Source organism: Jatropha curcas, chromosome 3, assembly GCF_041381405.1.
Source record: "Jatropha curcas cultivar XTBG-Jc1 chromosome 3, XTBG_Jcur_1.0, whole genome shotgun sequence".
NCBI classification, from domain to species: domain Eukaryota; kingdom Viridiplantae; phylum Streptophyta; class Magnoliopsida; order Malpighiales; family Euphorbiaceae; genus Jatropha; species Jatropha curcas.
The window spans coordinates 1241293-1258998 of record NC_143153.1 but is presented as its reverse complement, the minus strand read 5'-3'; the positions used below and the strand labels follow the sequence as shown (position 1 = coordinate 1258998).

The window sequence follows — 17706 nt, the reverse complement described above, 5'->3', positions numbered from 1 at the left end:
AAACATTTTCCTAATAATTTATTTTTATTGTTCGTTTATAGTATTAAAATTTATAATTTACAAGACTACAAAAATATTTGGAATTACAAGAATTTCATATTTTAAAATTTTATTGTCAAAAACGAGAAAAATGCATAAAAATGACAAATTTTAGTAGGTGCTTATTAGCTGATTTATAATAATAATAATCATCACTAATCAATGAATGTGGGTTATAAAATTACAATAAGTTTATCAATATCCACAAATATTTTTCCTTTAAAAAAAAAGTCATTTTCTTTTAAAATGATTTAATTTTTCTTTTAAGAGAGAAATTCTATTGACTAATTAAGCATTCTTAATTTTTTTTTTAAAAAAAAAAAAGAAAAACACGAAAAAAGTATGTTTTAGATAAAATATTTTCTCTAAACAAACGTAATTTTTTGAGTACTCCGTTCTGTCCAATCAATCTCTGTCTGTTTTGCCACGAATGTTCATGTTACTATTAAACACTTAATATGCGGTCAGAAATGAAAATCCTGGAAAGTAGGTAAGGGGAGATGGGTAGAAATTAACTCAATGGTGAGGCAGAGGCTGGCCTAACTAGCACAAATATCATGCTCAAAGAGTACAACAATACACTTTTTTGCCTGTACAGCTTTGAACACTAGAACACTCGTTGTAACTAACATTTGTGTGTGTCTATAAAATAACATAGATGTAGTAATTTCCCACCATAAAGGGTTGTTTAGCGTGTACCTCCTTTCTTGCTTTACTCTGTCTGTCCATCTGTTCTTTCTTTTTCTTCTTTTGGGTGCATTTCATCATTCCAAATGTAAATGTTGGGGGTTTATCATGCATCACTTGTCATGCTCAATGTCCATGCTTAGTCCTTGTATGGAAGTTGCGGTAAACCAGCATTATATTCACAATTCTTGATTTGTTGCGTCCGAATCATGATTAGTGCAGCCAGAGCCCTTTACAAGATGTTCTTGGTGGAATGGATCATCAGCACCATGAACAGAACTCAATCTTGGAGAAAAGTTCCAACCTGCCATCTGCTCCAGGTCATGACCATTGGACCTCATACTGGCTTCTTCCTTGAATTTGATGAAAAAAGTGGATGACCAATAATCTTTTGCCAAATTCTTCAAAAAAGAAAAACAATTACTTTAGATATATACATTCGAGTTTCTACACTAATTCAAATCGAAACTAATAGAAATTGATCCCACAAAGCAACATACCGTTTTCATTAGCTGCAACAACTCATTTATTGCCTTATTAAAGAGATCCGAGTCTGCTAGATTGGTGGTACTCAATATTTCTTCTCGTGTTCGATGAGATATATTCACTTCCATTGTTGCACCTGTGTCGTAGAAAAGTCATATTCAGAGTGAAGTGAACTAGTACATATTCAAAGTGAGGAAATTTCCACTTCAGACAACCAAAATTTCCTCGATAAGTAAGAGTTTAGCAGGAAGTTCATTGACTTCACTGTAAATTTTACAGATATGGTATTTAGGTATTCTGAGGTATTCAAGGTTCTTATCATAATAATATATTTGATATTTTCGGACAAAAATAATGAAAGTTAAGCATATTTCGGGCAAAAATAATGAAAGTTAAGCGTACACCAGCCTTATAGTCCAGTAGCACTTATTGTGAAAGCGTAAGCAAGAAACACTAATAAGCTAATTATGCTGATTTGATGGAGAAAAGGGAAATATGCCATTGTCAATGAAAAAAAAGAAACAAGAAAAACCAGCTGGACTGCCTACAAATTAGCTACCATAAATCGGACCATGGCTACATATTCATGCACTTGTTCTAGAGGCAAATGGGTACTGATTTGTTGATTAATGCCAGAAGGAAAATGCGTGTAGGGTGCACTCACAAGTTCCTTTGCAGAGAAGGATTATGCGTACACACCTTTACCCAAAAGCAGCCAAAGAGAACTTGATTTTCACTGTTTTATTTCTTTGTTTGACTTCTTAATTACAAATAGCCAGACAACATCACTAGTTTAATCTATCTCCACTCTGAAAAATGCTTATCCTCATTGAACCATATTTATTCAGCTAACAAATATGATAAGCAAGGATAATTATGGTTGAACGTAAAGCACTAATGAATATGAAAGGTTGATCCTTATAAATATCACATACCTGCGACTATATATTTCTCAATAATATGCCGTGTCATATAGATCCTTCTTACTGTGTCATCTATAGGAATTTTGCAACGTTCATGCACTTCATCGTAGAAATGAACACTCTCCCCTGCTAAACAACTGCAGTTAAGACAAAAACATAAATGTTAGACTTTAATCTTCAAAGACCAATTCTTCTTCCACATTTCTTTTTATCTTTTTTACCCATTCTTTAACCTCCAAATTGTTCCAAGTATCCAAAACCTAATTTCTTTCTTAAAGGAAATACAATGAAACTTGGAAATTCCAAGTTCTATTGCATTAGCTGAGTATGCATTCTATTAATTGAACTATGGAGGAGAGAGAAACCTATCTGCAAATGCCATAAAAGATTGACGAAATTTTTTGTTGAGAAGAAGCTTGTCCAGAGGTTCATTAGGATCTACTACTGGAACCAGATCTCTTTGCAGAAGCAGTCCACTGTCAGGTATACCCAAAGCCTGACCCATTGTCACATATTCTGGACGTTCTCTTTTCCTCAAGCTGATTTGTGAAAGCAAAGGTTGGGAACTTGATATAGAGAAGAAAGCCAGCACAAAAATACTTGCCTGAGGAGTACACCTGAGATATGTTAGAAAATATGTATAAGAAGAAGACTAATTACCTAAATTAAATTGATTAATATTTCCAGCAGGTACATGAAAAGAGAAAAGAGCTGGATAAAAAAACATACTGTAAATAAAAGCAAACATCTGGAGACAACTTGAAGCGATGCGATATCGTCATGAATTTCATTCAAAACATAAGCAACAACCCACAGTCCTGGAAGTACAAAAGAGTACAAGTTAAAAAGAGGTGGATCAATTTCAGGCATCCATAAACTGCATTGCTAATCAGCTTATAAAAGAGTATGGAAATATGCCATCAAACTCAATTAATTAATAGCTTAAACAATTTTCGATGGTCATTTCTCACAATACTTGTATAGTGTACAATCCTCCAAATGAATGTGGACAGCAGCCAAAAGAGCTAACTGTAGGAAACAATTTAATTCTTTAGAGAACTAACCAAACCCATAAATGTTAAGACTAAGCCTAATTATCCATTAATATTGTCCATGCATTGATTTTTCATTCCACCAAATGACTGGTTGATCAAAATAAGGAGCCTGATGAATTAATTGGATATAACAGAAATCAACATTTAAGAAAGAAAAAAATTGCAGAACCTTGTAAAGAACCAAGATAAAATTGTACCAATAGATGATGCTGAGACAAGAATCCCCTGCCACAGGTCTTTGAGTTCATCAAACCTGAACTCAATATGCCGAATCAACCCTGTGAATCCAACCAAAGCAGCAACATAGGAAGTATGAAGCAACAAAACTGGAACGATCCAATGAGTGCCCATGTGGCATCTAGTATTCAGCGGCTTCTTCACATGGATAACTACAAATGTTGAGATAATTCCTCTTGTTAAAATGAGCAATTACAACAAAGAGAGAGAGGGGGTAACATGTACAAAGTGTGGCCCTGCATTTCGTTTTTGGGGGATAAGGAGGAGGCACGGGAGGTACTAGTGATTTGATATGTAAGATTCTTACGTGCAGCCCCAGCAATCCATGGCAATTGAATTAGCGGAAGAAACATGTAAGATCTAATTGGTGGTAAGCGCCTCCTGCAATATTAATACCAAATAGTTAGGAAAAAATTTCTAGACGGTTAAATAATATGGCAAATGGAAAATATCATCTAAAGACTGAACAGGTTGTCTTGTGCTGAGTAACAAATCCAGCAAGTTTCACCAAGTTCTATACTTCAATTTCAATTTCCACAAAGAGTACACACTTTCTACTCACTTCAGAAATATGTAATACAGCTGGAAAGCCTGTGCTATGCGACAGCTCAGCAGCAAACCAAATCCCAATGGACCTTCAACCCAGACTGAGAGGGAAAAAAATCATAAGCATTTTTGTGGGCTAAATGCATTACTGAAATTGAAGCAGCAACTATCCATAACTTAAGATATCTAATTGACATAGAAAGCAGTCAATAACCTGCCCAAATATAGCAAGATTGCCACCAATGCCTCCTTTTGAATTTCAGTAAATTGAGATGCATCTACACCAGAAGAAGACATGAAAAACACAGTTCAATACAATTTTAAACTGCCAATAACAAACTTTCAGTGGATGAAGCCACTGAAGCATAAGCAAGGTCGGTTCATTTATCAGTAGTTTACCACAATTGATAACAACAGATTGAAGCTTGCAAAAACTTGAATTAGTGGAATCCAGAAGCTACTGCCATTAATACGTGGAACTTTGTGGACCAAAAAGGGAAAAATTGACCGCGAAAGAAGCCTGAAAAAAACAATGTCACTCAATAGAAGAGAACAGAATTTATTTTCGTAGTAATAAATTCTTGGTCCTAGAGTACATATCACAACGACATCAAAATAAGATAACAAGATGAACATTGTATAATGGAATATAAAACAAGAGCTAAAGAAAGGGAGAGGCTTAGGTTGAAATTTCTGGTTTCCACAGTTTTTATGTCTTAACAACTACTAGATTGGCCCCAAATCGCTGAAATACAAAAAGATTCAAAGCTCACTGGTCAGCAAATTGAGCTCTGAGAAAGCAACATAGCTGAATAGTGCATCCAAGTACTTTCATGATATTCTACATCATGATCGCCAACACTCTTAAAGTACCTGTTCAAGAATTACTTGAGTTGCTATGGTCAACCTTATCTCAGCTTCCCTCACTTTCTCTCTCTCAAGGCTCAATGAAGCGATTTCTCGCACAAAGGGCTCCATTTAAGGCCAAAACTAGAGAATGACTAAACCAAACTACAAACTTGAAACTGATTCATTGAGGCATAACATCAAACAGGTAACCATCAAAAATGAAAAATCACCACAAAAACCATAACAGAATAACACGATTTCAATGTTGAAGGAAAAGAACAAACACATATGTATTGCAGGTAATCTAGCAATGAATTCAGCAATAGTAATTAGCAAAAATCACAGCTAACCCATCAAAAAGGATATCCACCAACTGCTAAACTAACGCACGGACAACTACTAAGCAAAAAAACTACAAACAAATTAGAAAAGGGGAAACATACAAAATCATGGAGATGATGGCTATGGAAATAGCCATGTAATCGGTAGGACAGCCTCCTTCCACTGCACAGCTTGTCATTTTCTCGTATTTACAAGTATCGGACTTCTTTCATGGACTACTATCAAACAATCAAAACACAAGAAAATCTTTTACCCATTTGATTAAATCTAAAGATTGACCAATCGCCATGGCCGTTGAAGCGAAAAGGAAAAGTCTTTGGATCGTTAGTAAAACTTTGATTTGCGAGTACATTTCTAATTCCACGTCAGTTGCGTTTTTGACTCGAAAAACCAAACACAAAAAGGAAAATCAAGAGATGTCTTGACGTTAATAAGTGGCCTTTGTTAAGTTAATGTCTTATAACTATCAATTTCACTTTCAATTTGTCACTAATTGCAATTTCCCCCTAAATAGTTCTTTAGACACTGAGCAGTGAGCACTCTAAACATTTCAACATGGTTGCAAATTTCATTTGTGCTATAACTGAAGTATTCAAGCAATAAATAAAAAATTAAACTTGAGAACTCATAGAAACTCAAGATTGAACCTTTAATTGTAAGAATTCAGCTAATCTTTAGATGCAAAAATATAATGAGTTTAATAGCAATTCAAGGTTACTTTTTCTAAAATGATAACAACCGTGGGTCACTGTTTAATTTCTTATAAGCTGGAGAGAGAGAGAAAAAGAGGCGAAGTAATTAATTTTTCATTTTAATTCAAACAATGTGTTTTGCATTTATTTAAGTTTGAGTTCACCGTTGAGCATTATTTTATCAAAAAACGCAACTTTAATTTGCTTTTAGGTGCAATTATTTATGATGACCGAATTCGTTTTTAGGAGGCAAGTACATTTTAAAGCAAATTTGTTTAATTACAACTAGATTAAATAATTTCAAAGTGTCCTAAATCATTTTTGTCGATCGCATAGGTAATGTATATGGTGAAATTTTCTCTCCCTAATTTTTACTTTCTATCAACTTATCTTCCCTTTCTTTTTTTTTTTTCTCGATTTTTGAAGAGAGAAATTTGAGCGAGCAGCAAAATGCAATTTATTGAACAACAGTAACTGCTATATGGCTAAAAATGAGATTCTGGATTCTTTTGTTAAGAAAAAAAATTCACTTGGTAATCAAAGCATCACTCATCTTAATAAACGACTTATCATTTTGATCCAGCAACAAAATATTATCAACTGAAACAAATAGTAAGCTTTTTTTTTTGCCAAATTAGGTTATTTTTATTTTCACATTGATGGATTAATTGTAATGGGATGTTGTTGTAATAGTAATTGTATTGTAACTCAATTAAAACTAAAACTTTTAAACATTGTAAATAGAAAATAAAAATAAAAAATAAAAAAAATCATAATATGAGAAATAGTAATTTTTATTGCTGCCTTTTATTCATAAAAAAAAAAGGTCATATAGAGAGACAACATGTATGTATAGTTATCTCCATAAAGGCTTACATCCTTGTGGACAACATTGGATGCAACGGAGTGGGTTTCCTGAATTGCATATGCAGCATGGCTTACCGTTGCAAAATGAGTTGATACTCCAACCAAAAGGCAATAGACCTAGACCTTTTACCTGTGGTTCAGACCATATAATATCTACTTCAGCGAATTTGAGGACTTTGACGTGGTTCGCCACAAGATCCCTCCAACAAGATTGTTCAATGCATGAGAAGCCATTGGCACAATGATGCTCGATGATAGAATGGTAGCATAGCCATATAATACTCCAACAAAAGTTGCCCTGAAACAATGTTGAACAAGAAAATTATGGCTAGTCGTACATTAAGGTAACTGTAATTTGAAGATCATTCTTAAGAAAAAGACCTTAATAATAAAAGTAAATGTTGTAAATATTTTTGTGTTATAAATATTAGGATGTGATTTATCTTACAAAACACTGAAGCAGAGTTTTATTGTGTTAATGTTCAGTGCTTGGTTTTCAAATGAACCATGAAAGTTTGTCCATTTCACAAAATGGTAATATATGCCTACAGAAAGAAGAAGTTTGAAGGAAAAATTTATGCATTGATTTTAGAAGATGAATACCAGAGAGCAAAAGAGTACTTTCGACCGCTGCCCAAGTGCAGAATGCCAAATACAGAACCAACTGCCAAAGCACTCTTCCAATCCATTCCAAAAAGAGGTAGCAATCCGCCACGGAAAAGGAGCTCCTGGGCAATCCATGAAATTATATACTTCAGTATTTATTCTAGAAAAGCAAACGAAAAAAAAACTTCTGATACTTCACTCATTACCTCACTAATCCCTGGCAAAAATGAAATTACGATGTAATCCAAAGGTTGAAGTGATGTAAGGACCTACGTTAGAAAAGCATCATCTTTTTCAATATTCAAGAAAGCAATCAAACATTAAACAGTCATGGAGATACAGGTATAGATGTTAACAAAATAATTCTGATTGGCTGCTAAATAGATGTTAAATGATTTTAAGTCACAAGAAATTCCATTGTTGTATAGCACCATTTAGAGACAGGCAGAAAACTGAGTAGAGCTACCTGCTGATTGGCAGCTTCTGTAGATTCGGCAAAATCTGGCCATGTCTTCACTAGCAAGTATCGGCATGATGATATCAGTATAACCAATCCTGCAATCAACTCAATATGCCACATCTCAATATCAACTGCAAAGAAAGAGGCAAAGAGTGAAACTCCTGAAAGTAATAAACAAATAATCTTTCTTTTAGAATAATTGCTTCTGGATTTGGCGAGAACTCATTAAAGAGGAAAAGAAGTTCCTTTGCATGTATTGGGTCGCCATTTAATAATCTACAATTGAAAGTACGAGTTTATCATCAAATCAGATTTGCACTTCCAAGTTCCACGGGGAACAAACTTGAGAAAATTTATTTTCATTTAAATATGACTATCTGTGAGCGCTAAAACCAAAAGACTAACTTATTTTGTGCACAAACAATGTTAAACTTCAGGCAAACAGCTGCCGTTATTGGAAATTTTGTGCACCTTTCATTGAAAACTTAACCTCCACCTAAAGTTAGGCATGTTCATCCTTTTTGTGGATGCATTCATCATTATAAAGTGATTTCTCTCATCAAACAGAATGAAAATTAAACTTCTAAATGATCAGCAAGCAGAAATGACAACCATAAAATTTATACATGAAACTGCTGTAGAGCAATCAAGGATAGGCAATCCTTCAACTGATGCAACATGAGATACCTGGAAATTACAATTAGGAAATAGAATTTAATACACAAATTATTTACCAGGATGAAGCAATAAAATTTTAATTCACAAAAATTTGAAAACCATAATCCTAAATCATAAATTAAAAGTAGCTTCCATAATCAATCACCATTAAAGTATATAAAAGATTTGTAATTCATCCTGCTTCACAAACATGATAAAAATAGCAATTGTAGCAATTAAATGAAAAGGCTACGTACCTGTCGAATTACTACACCAAAAGCAGCTATCAACCCAGAAGTGACAATGCAAGCCTGAAGCACATCACTTCTTGAAGGGAAATTGACTGAATTCTCCATAGAATTAACATTATTATTATCCTCTAAAGAAGACCCATTTGTTAAAACCTTGCTTTCATCTATTTCTAAACTCTTTTGGGTAGTTTTCAAAATCGTCCCATTTGGCGATTGTCCATTCTTTCTCAACTTTTTCACCGATTTCTGTCTGGCAAAAGCTGTTGTGCAAAATCTATACTCCTGAAAAGAAGAAGAAGAAATTAAGAATCCAAAAAATAAAAGATTTTTTTATTAGAAGATGAAAAGTGAGTGTCTTTACCCTACTCGATTTGGGTAGTAAAACTTTGAGTGAATCGTATGGGAGAGTCTGCTTCCAAGAGAAATTGTGGGTTATGGTTAAAGGCATGGCGGTATCTGCTATGAAACCCTAGCTTAATTCTCCAACTACAAACCAAAATAGAAAGAGAGTAGAGAGAAAGATAATTCAAAGTTTAGATGAATTTAACCTGTCTTGAAACGATTTTATTTTGTATTTCTGTTATCTGTTATTCATTCTCTTCCCTCTAAATCTCAGATTCTTGCCACGTGGATGGTCATTTTTTTAACTTGGAAAAAAAAGCTGGACTTAAAAGTAAGTACATTTCCTAAGAATAATTCTTTTTTTTTCTGAAAAAAAAAATCTTATTATAGAATACCCGATGATTAAATTGAGAGGAACATTTAATAGTTTGCCAATTAGAAATTAACAAGTTTTTCCTTGATTTATTTAAATAAAAGTTCGAGTTTTCGAAATAAATAAAATTTATCAAATATTAATTACACAATTTAGTGCACGTGTAAACACAACGACACAGGATGACATATATAAACGCATAATATATACAATATATATTCAAAGCACTATCAATTTTCACATGCCATTCACAAGTCTATCTCAATTTTCCAATAGGAGATAAGGGGAGGAAAATGTGTACTATTATTTCCCAGAAGGCTAGAGGCTTGGATTCTCTCAACCCTAAAATATAATTGCAGAGAATCAATGGGAAAGAATAAGCATATAAACATCTTTGGAGGGGGAAAAAGAGGAAGAAATGAATGGGAAAAAAAAAAAAAAAAAAAAAAAAAACTCTATGATACAAGTTGCTATAGCTGACAAAGAAATGCTGCAAAAGTGATTCAGAGAGGTGAACTTGGTTACAAGATGGTTCCCAATAGCCATATGTGCAAGACAAGCCAATATGCAATGAGGCCCAGCCTCGCTCTAGGACGACTCATTAGGACTCGACCACCGGATACCCTGCATAGGTTAAAAGGGAAACTTAGTTTGAAGTTGATACAAGTATCCAATTCCACAAAATTTACCCCTGACAGCAGCCTTGGATCCTAATCATGTAAAATTAACTTCATTTCTTTTTTTATTAAATATATATATATATATATATATATATATATTTAATAAAAAAAGAAATGAAGTTAATGACTAGAGAACCTAGCATTAGTAATTGTCCCTACCACCTTATACAAATTTCATTTAAAGAACAAGAGAAATTAGAAGCAACATTTTCAGTTTTCCCTCATCCTTCCCAATTTCCGCTCATTTTATGTTTAATGGACAATCCAAACACTTTACCATATTCCATCAACTCGATCTGCGAGTGACTTTCCTTGCCTGGGAATAAGACCTGATGTGTTTAGAGACTTGAATACATGACCTGCCACGGAGAAAAAAAAAAAAAAACTAGTATAACTATCCAAGCTGTGGAACTTATTTGGGTACATAAAACCAATGAATACTAACCTTTTTCCTCATCTGTTTCCTCGTTGTTGATCAGAGTACCAGATTCTGAATCAATACTGAGAACAAGATGGTCACCTGATCCTTTTCGCATAGTTCTCAGTTGAGCAGCTGAGGGAGCAAGAGATAACCCATTCCCATTCTTTCCAACTGAGGCCTGCATAAGCAACAAGGATAAATAGTTGAGTAGATGCAGCTTCCTTATGTTATGGTCAATCAAAAAAGCAGTAACAGCAAGCATCTTAAGAGAAAGATACTGATGCAAGACAAAGCGTTTCATGCATTTGCTCGTATTACTCTACTGAGTTTTATGCATTTGCATGTACAGAAAAATCACAATATGATATACATTTGGAATGGCTTTAACCATTAGTGTCATCAGATCTCAAGACTTCCAAAGGTGCAGACAAGTGGAGTCTTAGAAGATTCCGGTAAGTGCATAACAAAACATGTGATTTACCTTACAGCAAACATAAAGGTTAAAAGCATGCAGAAGAACTGTGGCGGGGAAAAAAAGGAACTCAACATGGTTGGATTGAACAAATTGATACATACACACCCACATAGCTTGACATAAAGTTTGAAGGTATATTGGACACAAGATGCAACAAACCAATCAATTTTTGGTTTGGTTGTGTAGTTCAACACTGAGCAGCTAAGCCATTGGCATTTTGGGTAACAAAACCTCTAAAATCAACACAAAATACCAACTTTCTGACAGGAGGAGAATAGTATGGACCCACAAAACATAAGGAGGCAAAATTTGGGACGCATGAAAAAAGGAATGGCAGACCCGTTGCCTTTCACAAGAACTGAAGCTCCCATGATTGAAGTTAAGGTATTCTCAACAAGCAAAACTACACATGATTAATTAGCACATTATTGGAGCAGACAAAAACAAAACAGAAAGAAGCTTCTCAAAAACTATCAAGTTGATGTCAACAGGTTCCCTAGCGCATCCTTTGTTCATTTCATGTGTTTTAACAAATGTATGTATATATATATATATATAAACATTAGTCTACTTTTGTTTTCTCTAACTAACCATAAGGTCAACAACTATTACGAGCTAATGGAATTTACCAAATTCTAGCAGCAAGTAATGGCAGTGCATGAAGAGAAAAATTTAATCACGGTAGCACAAAGACAATATTTTACCGCATCTTCAATTTCAGATATTTCTGAGCCAGTAGGCAATGAAGGAGCTTCAAAGATGCTCCTTTCCTGCACAATCTCTGGCTGGACAGTTTTACTACGAAATGAATCTTCAAGCAATTTAATCTTTGTTGATAATTCCTCTATAACCTTCTGGCTCTCAAGCAACCTTGTGCTAAGTTCCTGAGCTTGGGAATTTGAATTTTTGGCTTCCAAATGCAAGGCCAGAATCTGTTTTTCTAGTACTGGCAAAAGTATCTGCACACTAGTGCTTTTTGGGTCTCCAAAAATTTCGCTACATCCCAATATATCAATGATTTTCTCCAAACTTAATGTTATCCCAGACATTTCGTTGCTTATCTTTTCAGAAGCTTGGTTATTTCTAATTTGTTTCTCAATTTCCTCCTTTAGGTGTTCTATATCATGAACCTGCATTGATAGAGTTGACTGTAGCCTGTCTTTATCATGAGATAATTTATTTATTTGATGCTGCAACTCAGGTACACTATCGATGATGTGAAACAGTTTCTGTACATCAACTGAACTATAGGGCTGCATATCCCAAACTTCTGACTGTGCAAAAGGAATTTCGACCTCCCTTATCTTATCAAAAAGGGTTTTCAATTCAGATGCAGACATAAGAGCATCTTTTGCCTCTGGAACAAGAAACATCAGTTAGTAAAACAACTAAATTTGATAGATTCAATAACATTATACAAAAAATATTCACCTTGTTCTTTCATCAACAAATTGTTATGTAAATTTGAAAGTTCAGCTTCTTTTTCTTTCAACTTCTCCTCTATGGCTTGGTAATCCCCTGTTTTGAGCCTCAGCTTTTTGCAAGAATTTTGTAAGGTTTCAACATCGCTCTCCAACTCAGAAACCCTATCCAGAATTAGACCTCTTTCTTCTATGACTTTCTCAAAAGCTTCTCTGCTTTGTAGCAGTTTCTTCTGCAAATCTTCAATTGTGGCAGCAGCCGCGTTACTCGTGCTCTCAAATACTTGCATTAGAGTTTGAACTTTTCTTGTAGCCAATACTAAATTTTCTGCCATTTTGGCATACCTGCTGCCATCAAAACTTTGTTGGTGCTCCATGTCCTCAGCTTCAACTTCCATCACTTCTAGATTCATACTAGGACTTAACTTTTCAAGCCCAGAAATTGAGCCAAGTTCTTCAAATTCTAGTTTGCTCGTGGCATTAGTGCAGGCAGATAGTAAAACTCTACAATCTGTTTCTAACATGGTGATGGTTTTCTCTTGTTCCTCTTTATGCAATTCCATATTCTTTATCTTCTGTTTCATGGACTCCATGTGCTCCAAAACAATAGTTACTGCATCCTCAGTTACCCTTACTTTTCTCAACAGATCTTCAATAAACTCAGCTATTAAAGTAGAGAAACATTCAAAATTGTCCACAAGAATTGTGTCTTGTGACTTTAACCTCTCAACAATTTTCTTAAAGTATATGGAAATGTTGTCAACATCTGAAGCATTAACATCGCCATTATCCATTTCTCTGTGTACAATATCACCAAGGTCGTGTGGAAAAGGTTTTATCACATGCCAATTTTCCTGGAATGAATCAAAACAAGAAGTTAGAGGAAAGCCACATAAACTTAATCAAGAATACCTAAAGAAGTATGATAATTATAAAACATACGGTGTTACCTCCATGATAGGGTGACTTGGCAGCACTTCTAAACTTGCATTTACAAAATGGCAATTTATGTTTCTGAGAATGAGATCCATGTTTTTCAGGTTCTCAAATTCCCTCTCAAAATGTTGTCTAACCGTGGGCAATAGACTCTCATTTCTGATAAGCATCTGAAGGTCACTAAGGTGATGGATGAATTCTGCAGACCTGGTTTCTAAGCTTCCATTTGTTCCAGCTAATTCATCCATGCATGCCTTCAACTTGGAATTAAGTGTAGAAATTTCCTGCTCAGCAATTTTCTTTTCACCCTCAAGCACAGAAACATTGTTTCCTGCCTTAGACAATGCATCTTCCAGTGATCTCACGGTTGAGGAGGCATCTGCCAGCCTACTAGCCTGTAACTCAGCTTCTTCTTTTAGCTTTTTTAGTTCATCCTCTAAATTGGTTCTACCATCTTGGACATGATTATTTTGTTCAGTAAGCAAAGAAATATTGGCCTCAGCCTGAGATAGTGCATCTTCAAGAGATTTTATAGTTCCATAAGCCTCTGTTAGCTTGCTAGTCTGAATAGCAACTTCCTCTCTCACTCTCTCTAGCTCGGTCTCTGTAGCAGCTCTGCTCAATTGAGCCTCTTCTCTCTCTTTGATGATCAGAGCAATATTATTTTCTGCCACAGACAATGCAGCTTCGAGTGACTTTCTAGTTGCATAAGCCTCTGTCATCTTGCTAGTTTGGGCGTGAGCTTCATCTCTTGCTTTCTGCAAGTCCTGCTCAACATTGTCCTTGGCAGCTTCTACTTCCCTCTTCTCTACAGTCAGCTGAGAAACCTGGTTCTCCGCAGTTGACAATGCATATTCCAGTGAGTTCATAGTTTGTTGTGCCTCTGTTAGTTTACTGGTCAGAATACTGGTTTCTTCCCTGATTTTATTCAGCTCTTCTTCTGCATGGGCCTTACCCTGCTGGCATTCGATCATGTACCCTTTAAGCCAATTCACTTTTTCTACAGGCTCCTCAAAAACTGAATCAACAGGAAGAACAATCTGATCAATGGATTCAATAACTTTTTGTAACATGTTGTTGCTCTCCAACAAGAACTTCTCAAGTTCATCCCGCTGATTTTTCATAGCAACAAGATCAGCTTCTAACTTTGGGACCCGTTCTAGATCAGTAGAGAAACTACTTATCTGATCCCTGCAGTCAGCAACAATAGATTCCTTTTGTTGTAAATCTAGCTTCAGCTTCTCAATTTCTGATTTCTTTTCATCCAGTGTGAGTTTCAAGTTTTCCCGATCTTGAACCAGGCCTTTTCCTTTCTTAACTGCCAAAGACAATTTCTCCCTTAGCAAAGCAGACTTCTCTTCTGATCGTTCAAGATCTTTCTGCAGAGAGTCTTTTTCTTCCTTCAATGCAGCAAGTTCTACGGATGTCATTCTTAACTCATTAGAAAGATTTTTAACCTCTGTCCTCACCAGTATGTCTTCTTCTAGAAGTTTCTGACAGAGCATCAATTCTTGATCCTTGACATACAAGAGATTCTGCATTCTTTCAAACACCTCAGCATGGGCAGGAGAAGTATCAAAAGAAGCATTGATTTGTTCTTTTATCTTCCCAAAGCATCTGTCAATGAGTGTAGCCACATCAGAATAAGTCTCTGTTATCCCAGAACCCGCCAACAAGAGCCTCACCATCTGATCCTTTTCATATGAAGCTTGATGCGCTTCTTTGGCAGCCCCTTCAAATTTGCATGCAAGGTCATCCAGCTTTGTTTTAATGCATTCCTTTTCTTGTGATTCCGCCAAAAGTGTAGCACTTAAGCTGTCAATCTCCCTTTGTGCAGCTTCCTTTATCCTAGCAATCTCATCATGCAACGAATTTATTTCAACTTTTGCCTGGTTGACTGAATCCTTTAGCCAACATATTCGAGCTTCCAAATCACATGGTGAAGCAGTTTCTGGCATATCAATTAAAGATAAGGCATCCTTCAGTTTGTGGAATTCCAGTGAATCATCCTTTAGGGAATTTCTCTCCTCCACAATCCATTTGAATCTTTCAACAGTATCCATTGACTGAACTTCCACAGGTGCACTGGTGTGAGAGAAAATTTCTTCAAGGCTGTCTATAGTACTGTTCCTTTGAGAAAGCATTTCCTGCAGTGATGCAACCAAATTTACAATCCATTTCAATTTCTCAATCATATCCTTTGATTCTATTTCCTCAAAGAAACTAGTTTGAGAAAAAATTGCTTCAAAATTTTCAAAAACCACGTCTTTTTGTGACAGTGTTTCCTGCAGTGATGCAACCACATTTACAAGCCATTTTAACCTCTCGGCAATATCCATTGACTGGAGTTCCGCAGGCATATTGGTCTGAGCAAAAACTTCCTCAAAACTTTCAAGAATAGCATTCCTTTGAGAAAGCATATCCTGCAATGATGCAACCACGCTTTCACATTTGGCCAACTCCCCCTTGCATAGCTCAGCAGCATTAGCTGCATTTGACTTCTCTTGCAATTCAACCAAACATCTGTCAAGTTCCCTCGTTTTATCAGCCAGAGACTGCTTTAGTGAATCTCGCTGCTGAACCAATGCTTTGCCTTTGGTGACGGCCATACTGAGCTTTTCTTTGGTATTAGCACATCTATTCTTTTCCTGCTCAAGCTCCAACTTTACTTTTTCAAGTTCGGAACTCGCCATCTCTGCCTTTGCTTTTTCCTGCTCAACTTCCTCAAGGAATTTCCTATTTATATCTTCCAGATGGCTTACTTTTTCCAACATCTCTGCTTCTGTTTTCTTGAGCTCCAGCAACTCACCACGGGCCACAGCAAAAACTGATGCATATCCAAACTCCTCTTGCGCTCCGACATTAAACCCTCCCTCCAATAAACACTGCCTGAATTGATCAACTTCATAAAGAAACCATCTATACTGCTCCACTAACAAAGAAGTACTTCTCTCAGCATGAGAAATCTTCCCCATAACAGAATAATCCAACAACTCTTCTTGATTAACCAACATACCAAGAGAACCCAGCATCCTATCTGCAACAACTTCAACGTTCTGTTCCACCTGAACCTTCTCATTAAGATCTTCAATCTGTTGTCGAAGCTCCCTTATAGTGCTCTCAGCCTGCAACCTCTCCTCTAATGAAACTTTAACAAATTGGGAGCACTCACTTATCATATCACTCAACGTAGCACCATCAGCCACGTCTTCCTGGACCTCATTATCATCACTACGCAATGACTTTTTATTCGCCAAATCCCTAAGCTGGCGTCGAAGATTAGCAACTTCTCTTGCAAATTCCTCTCTTTCTTCCTAATAAAAAAAATCATAAAAGTTAGATTCCATAAAACAATTAGCAATCTTATTGACAAAGAAATTTTTAATTTTCAAAAAGCTGACATTGTACTCTTCTCTAACAGTGTCTTTCTCGGCGAGTGTAGAGTCATCTTGAATACTTCCGTTGTCCATTTCCTGAAACTGATTGTCTTGCATATCATCAGGTGCATCAACGAACATATCTTCTTTACTTTCCACGTGAGGAATATGCTCGGACTCTACCTCTGCTTCTGGTTCATTTTCTGTTTCCGCTTCCGGTTCCTGCATTTGCGCTCTTCCTCACTTAGCCCAATCCACGTACACATAATATAACAAGCAAGAGCAAGGCTCTAACAGGAAAAATATTAGAAATTTAATAAAAAAAAATATCAGATTACCTTATCAATGAAAGTTTCATGATTGATCGGTCCATTAGATTCCTCTTTTTCTTCTAATCCATTGGACACATGATCTCCATTTTGGGGAGATACCTCCACCGAATCATTACTCTCTGACATTTTAATTTCAATCAATCATAACAGAATTAGGAGGGAAATTTGAATTATCGGATCTGCAGATTTGAAAAGGAGTTGGAAGAGAAACCCTAGAATGAAGAGCTGAAAGATTGGGGATTTTGACTATGGAAGTGAAAACAGAAGCGGAAGCTGGATTTGAGTCGCGATGAAATCAACGGTGATTTATTGCGTGTGATGGAAATTGTTGGTTTCTGATCCGACGGAGACGTGTAGTTAGTAGAACACATGATTAGTAGAGTATCACTTTTCCTTGGGATCAGTAATTTTGGAGTTGATCTGTTTTTGTTCGTTGCTGTGAACTGTGAAGGTCCGCACATGACGTTAGGAAGTTAATTTGTCGCGCGGTTTCGCTTGGTGTAAAACGGTGCCGTTACAGTTTGCCAATGTATACAGAAACGCAGCCGTTTAGCTCTTTTTGCCATAGAAAGGGGAAAATATGGGAATAAATTAAAAGAAAATCTGTAAACACCTCAACCTCTTGCATTAAAAAATAAGCGAATGACTAATC

At 35.8% G+C, this 17706-nt stretch overlaps 3 protein-coding genes across 4 annotated transcripts; all 3 read right to left on the bottom strand.

The window, feature by feature from the left end:
• Positions 1–550: 550 nt before the first annotated feature.
• Positions 551–5645, bottom strand: RGS1 (REGULATOR OF G-PROTEIN SIGNALING 1). Of its 2 annotated transcripts, none has more exons than XM_012230176.4 (11): positions 5266–5645; positions 4373–4493; positions 4188–4251; positions 3990–4074; positions 3735–3808; positions 3388–3579; positions 2865–2953; positions 2501–2739; positions 2148–2272; positions 1227–1348; positions 551–1127 (listed from the first exon to the last, which is right to left on the bottom strand). In XM_012230176.4, exons 1-11 carry the CDS (start codon positions 5340–5342, stop codon positions 906–908), a joined length of 1410 nt encoding a protein of 469 aa, XP_012085566.1. In that variant the 5' UTR covers positions 5343–5645; the 3' UTR covers positions 551–905. The 2 variants fall into 2 exon arrangements, with proteins under 2 accessions (XP_012085566.1, XP_020539234.1); XM_020683575.3 differs by lacking the exon at positions 5266–5645 and adding an exon at positions 4847–5129.
• A 989-nt stretch (positions 5646–6634) lies between these two features.
• LOC105644727 (CAAX amino terminal protease family protein) lies at positions 6635–9271 on the bottom strand. Its single transcript, XM_012230177.3, has 7 exons — positions 9059–9271; positions 8704–8979; positions 8416–8476; positions 7796–7920; positions 7536–7598; positions 7327–7451; positions 6635–7021 (listed from the first exon to the last, which is right to left on the bottom strand). Exons 1-7 carry the CDS (start codon positions 9143–9145, stop codon positions 6877–6879), a joined length of 882 nt encoding a protein of 293 aa, XP_012085567.1. The 5' UTR covers positions 9146–9271; the 3' UTR covers positions 6635–6876.
• Positions 9272–9600: 329 nt separating this feature from the next.
• Positions 9601–17469, bottom strand: TNO1 (TGN-related, localized SYP41 interacting protein). Its single transcript, XM_012230178.4, has 8 exons — positions 17061–17469; positions 16747–16944; positions 13360–16659; positions 12420–13263; positions 11693–12345; positions 10538–10691; positions 10370–10451; positions 9601–10036 (listed from the first exon to the last, which is right to left on the bottom strand). Exons 1-8 carry the CDS (start codon positions 17178–17180, stop codon positions 9934–9936), a joined length of 5454 nt encoding a protein of 1817 aa, XP_012085568.1. The 5' UTR covers positions 17181–17469; the 3' UTR covers positions 9601–9933.
• Between the last annotated feature and the right edge of the window lie 237 nt (positions 17470–17706).

What these genes read in the sequence shown, in the direction of transcription:
- RGS1 (XM_012230176.4), bottom strand. Translation starts at nt 5,342, where the DNA reads ATGACAAGCTGTGCAGTGGAAGGAGGCTGTCCTACCGATTACATGGCT. An exon ending in ATCTGTTGTTATCAATTGTG is followed by an intron (nt 4,252 to 4,372) that starts GTAAACTACTGA and finishes CTTCTGGTGTAG; the next exon opens with ATGCATCTCAATTTACTGAA. An exon ending in CTGTATTACATATTTCTGAA is followed by an intron (nt 3,809 to 3,989) that starts GTGAGTAGAAAG and finishes TTAATATTGCAG; the next exon opens with GAGGCGCTTACCACCAATTA.
- LOC105644727 (XM_012230177.3), bottom strand. Translation starts at nt 9,145, where the DNA reads ATGCCTTTAACCATAACCCACAATTTCTCTTGGAAGCAGACTCTCCCA. An exon ending in CAGAAGCTGCCAATCAGCAG is followed by an intron (nt 7,599 to 7,795) that starts GTAGCTCTACTC and finishes TTTCTAACGTAG; the next exon opens with GTCCTTACATCACTTCAACC. An exon ending in AAGTACTCTTTTGCTCTCTG is followed by an intron (nt 7,022 to 7,326) that starts GTATTCATCTTC and finishes ACATTGTTTCAG; the next exon opens with GGCAACTTTTGTTGGAGTAT.
- TNO1 (XM_012230178.4), bottom strand. Translation starts at nt 17,180, where the DNA reads ATGTCAGAGAGTAATGATTCGGTGGAGGTATCTCCCCAAAATGGAGAT. An exon ending in CTGTTAGAGAAGAGTACAAT is followed by an intron (nt 16,660 to 16,746) that starts GTCAGCTTTTTG and finishes TTTTTTTATTAG; the next exon opens with GAAGAAAGAGAGGAATTTGC. An exon ending in TATCTGAAATTGAAGATGCG is followed by an intron (nt 10,692 to 11,692) that starts GTAAAATATTGT and finishes TTGCTTATGCAG; the next exon opens with GCCTCAGTTGGAAAGAATGG.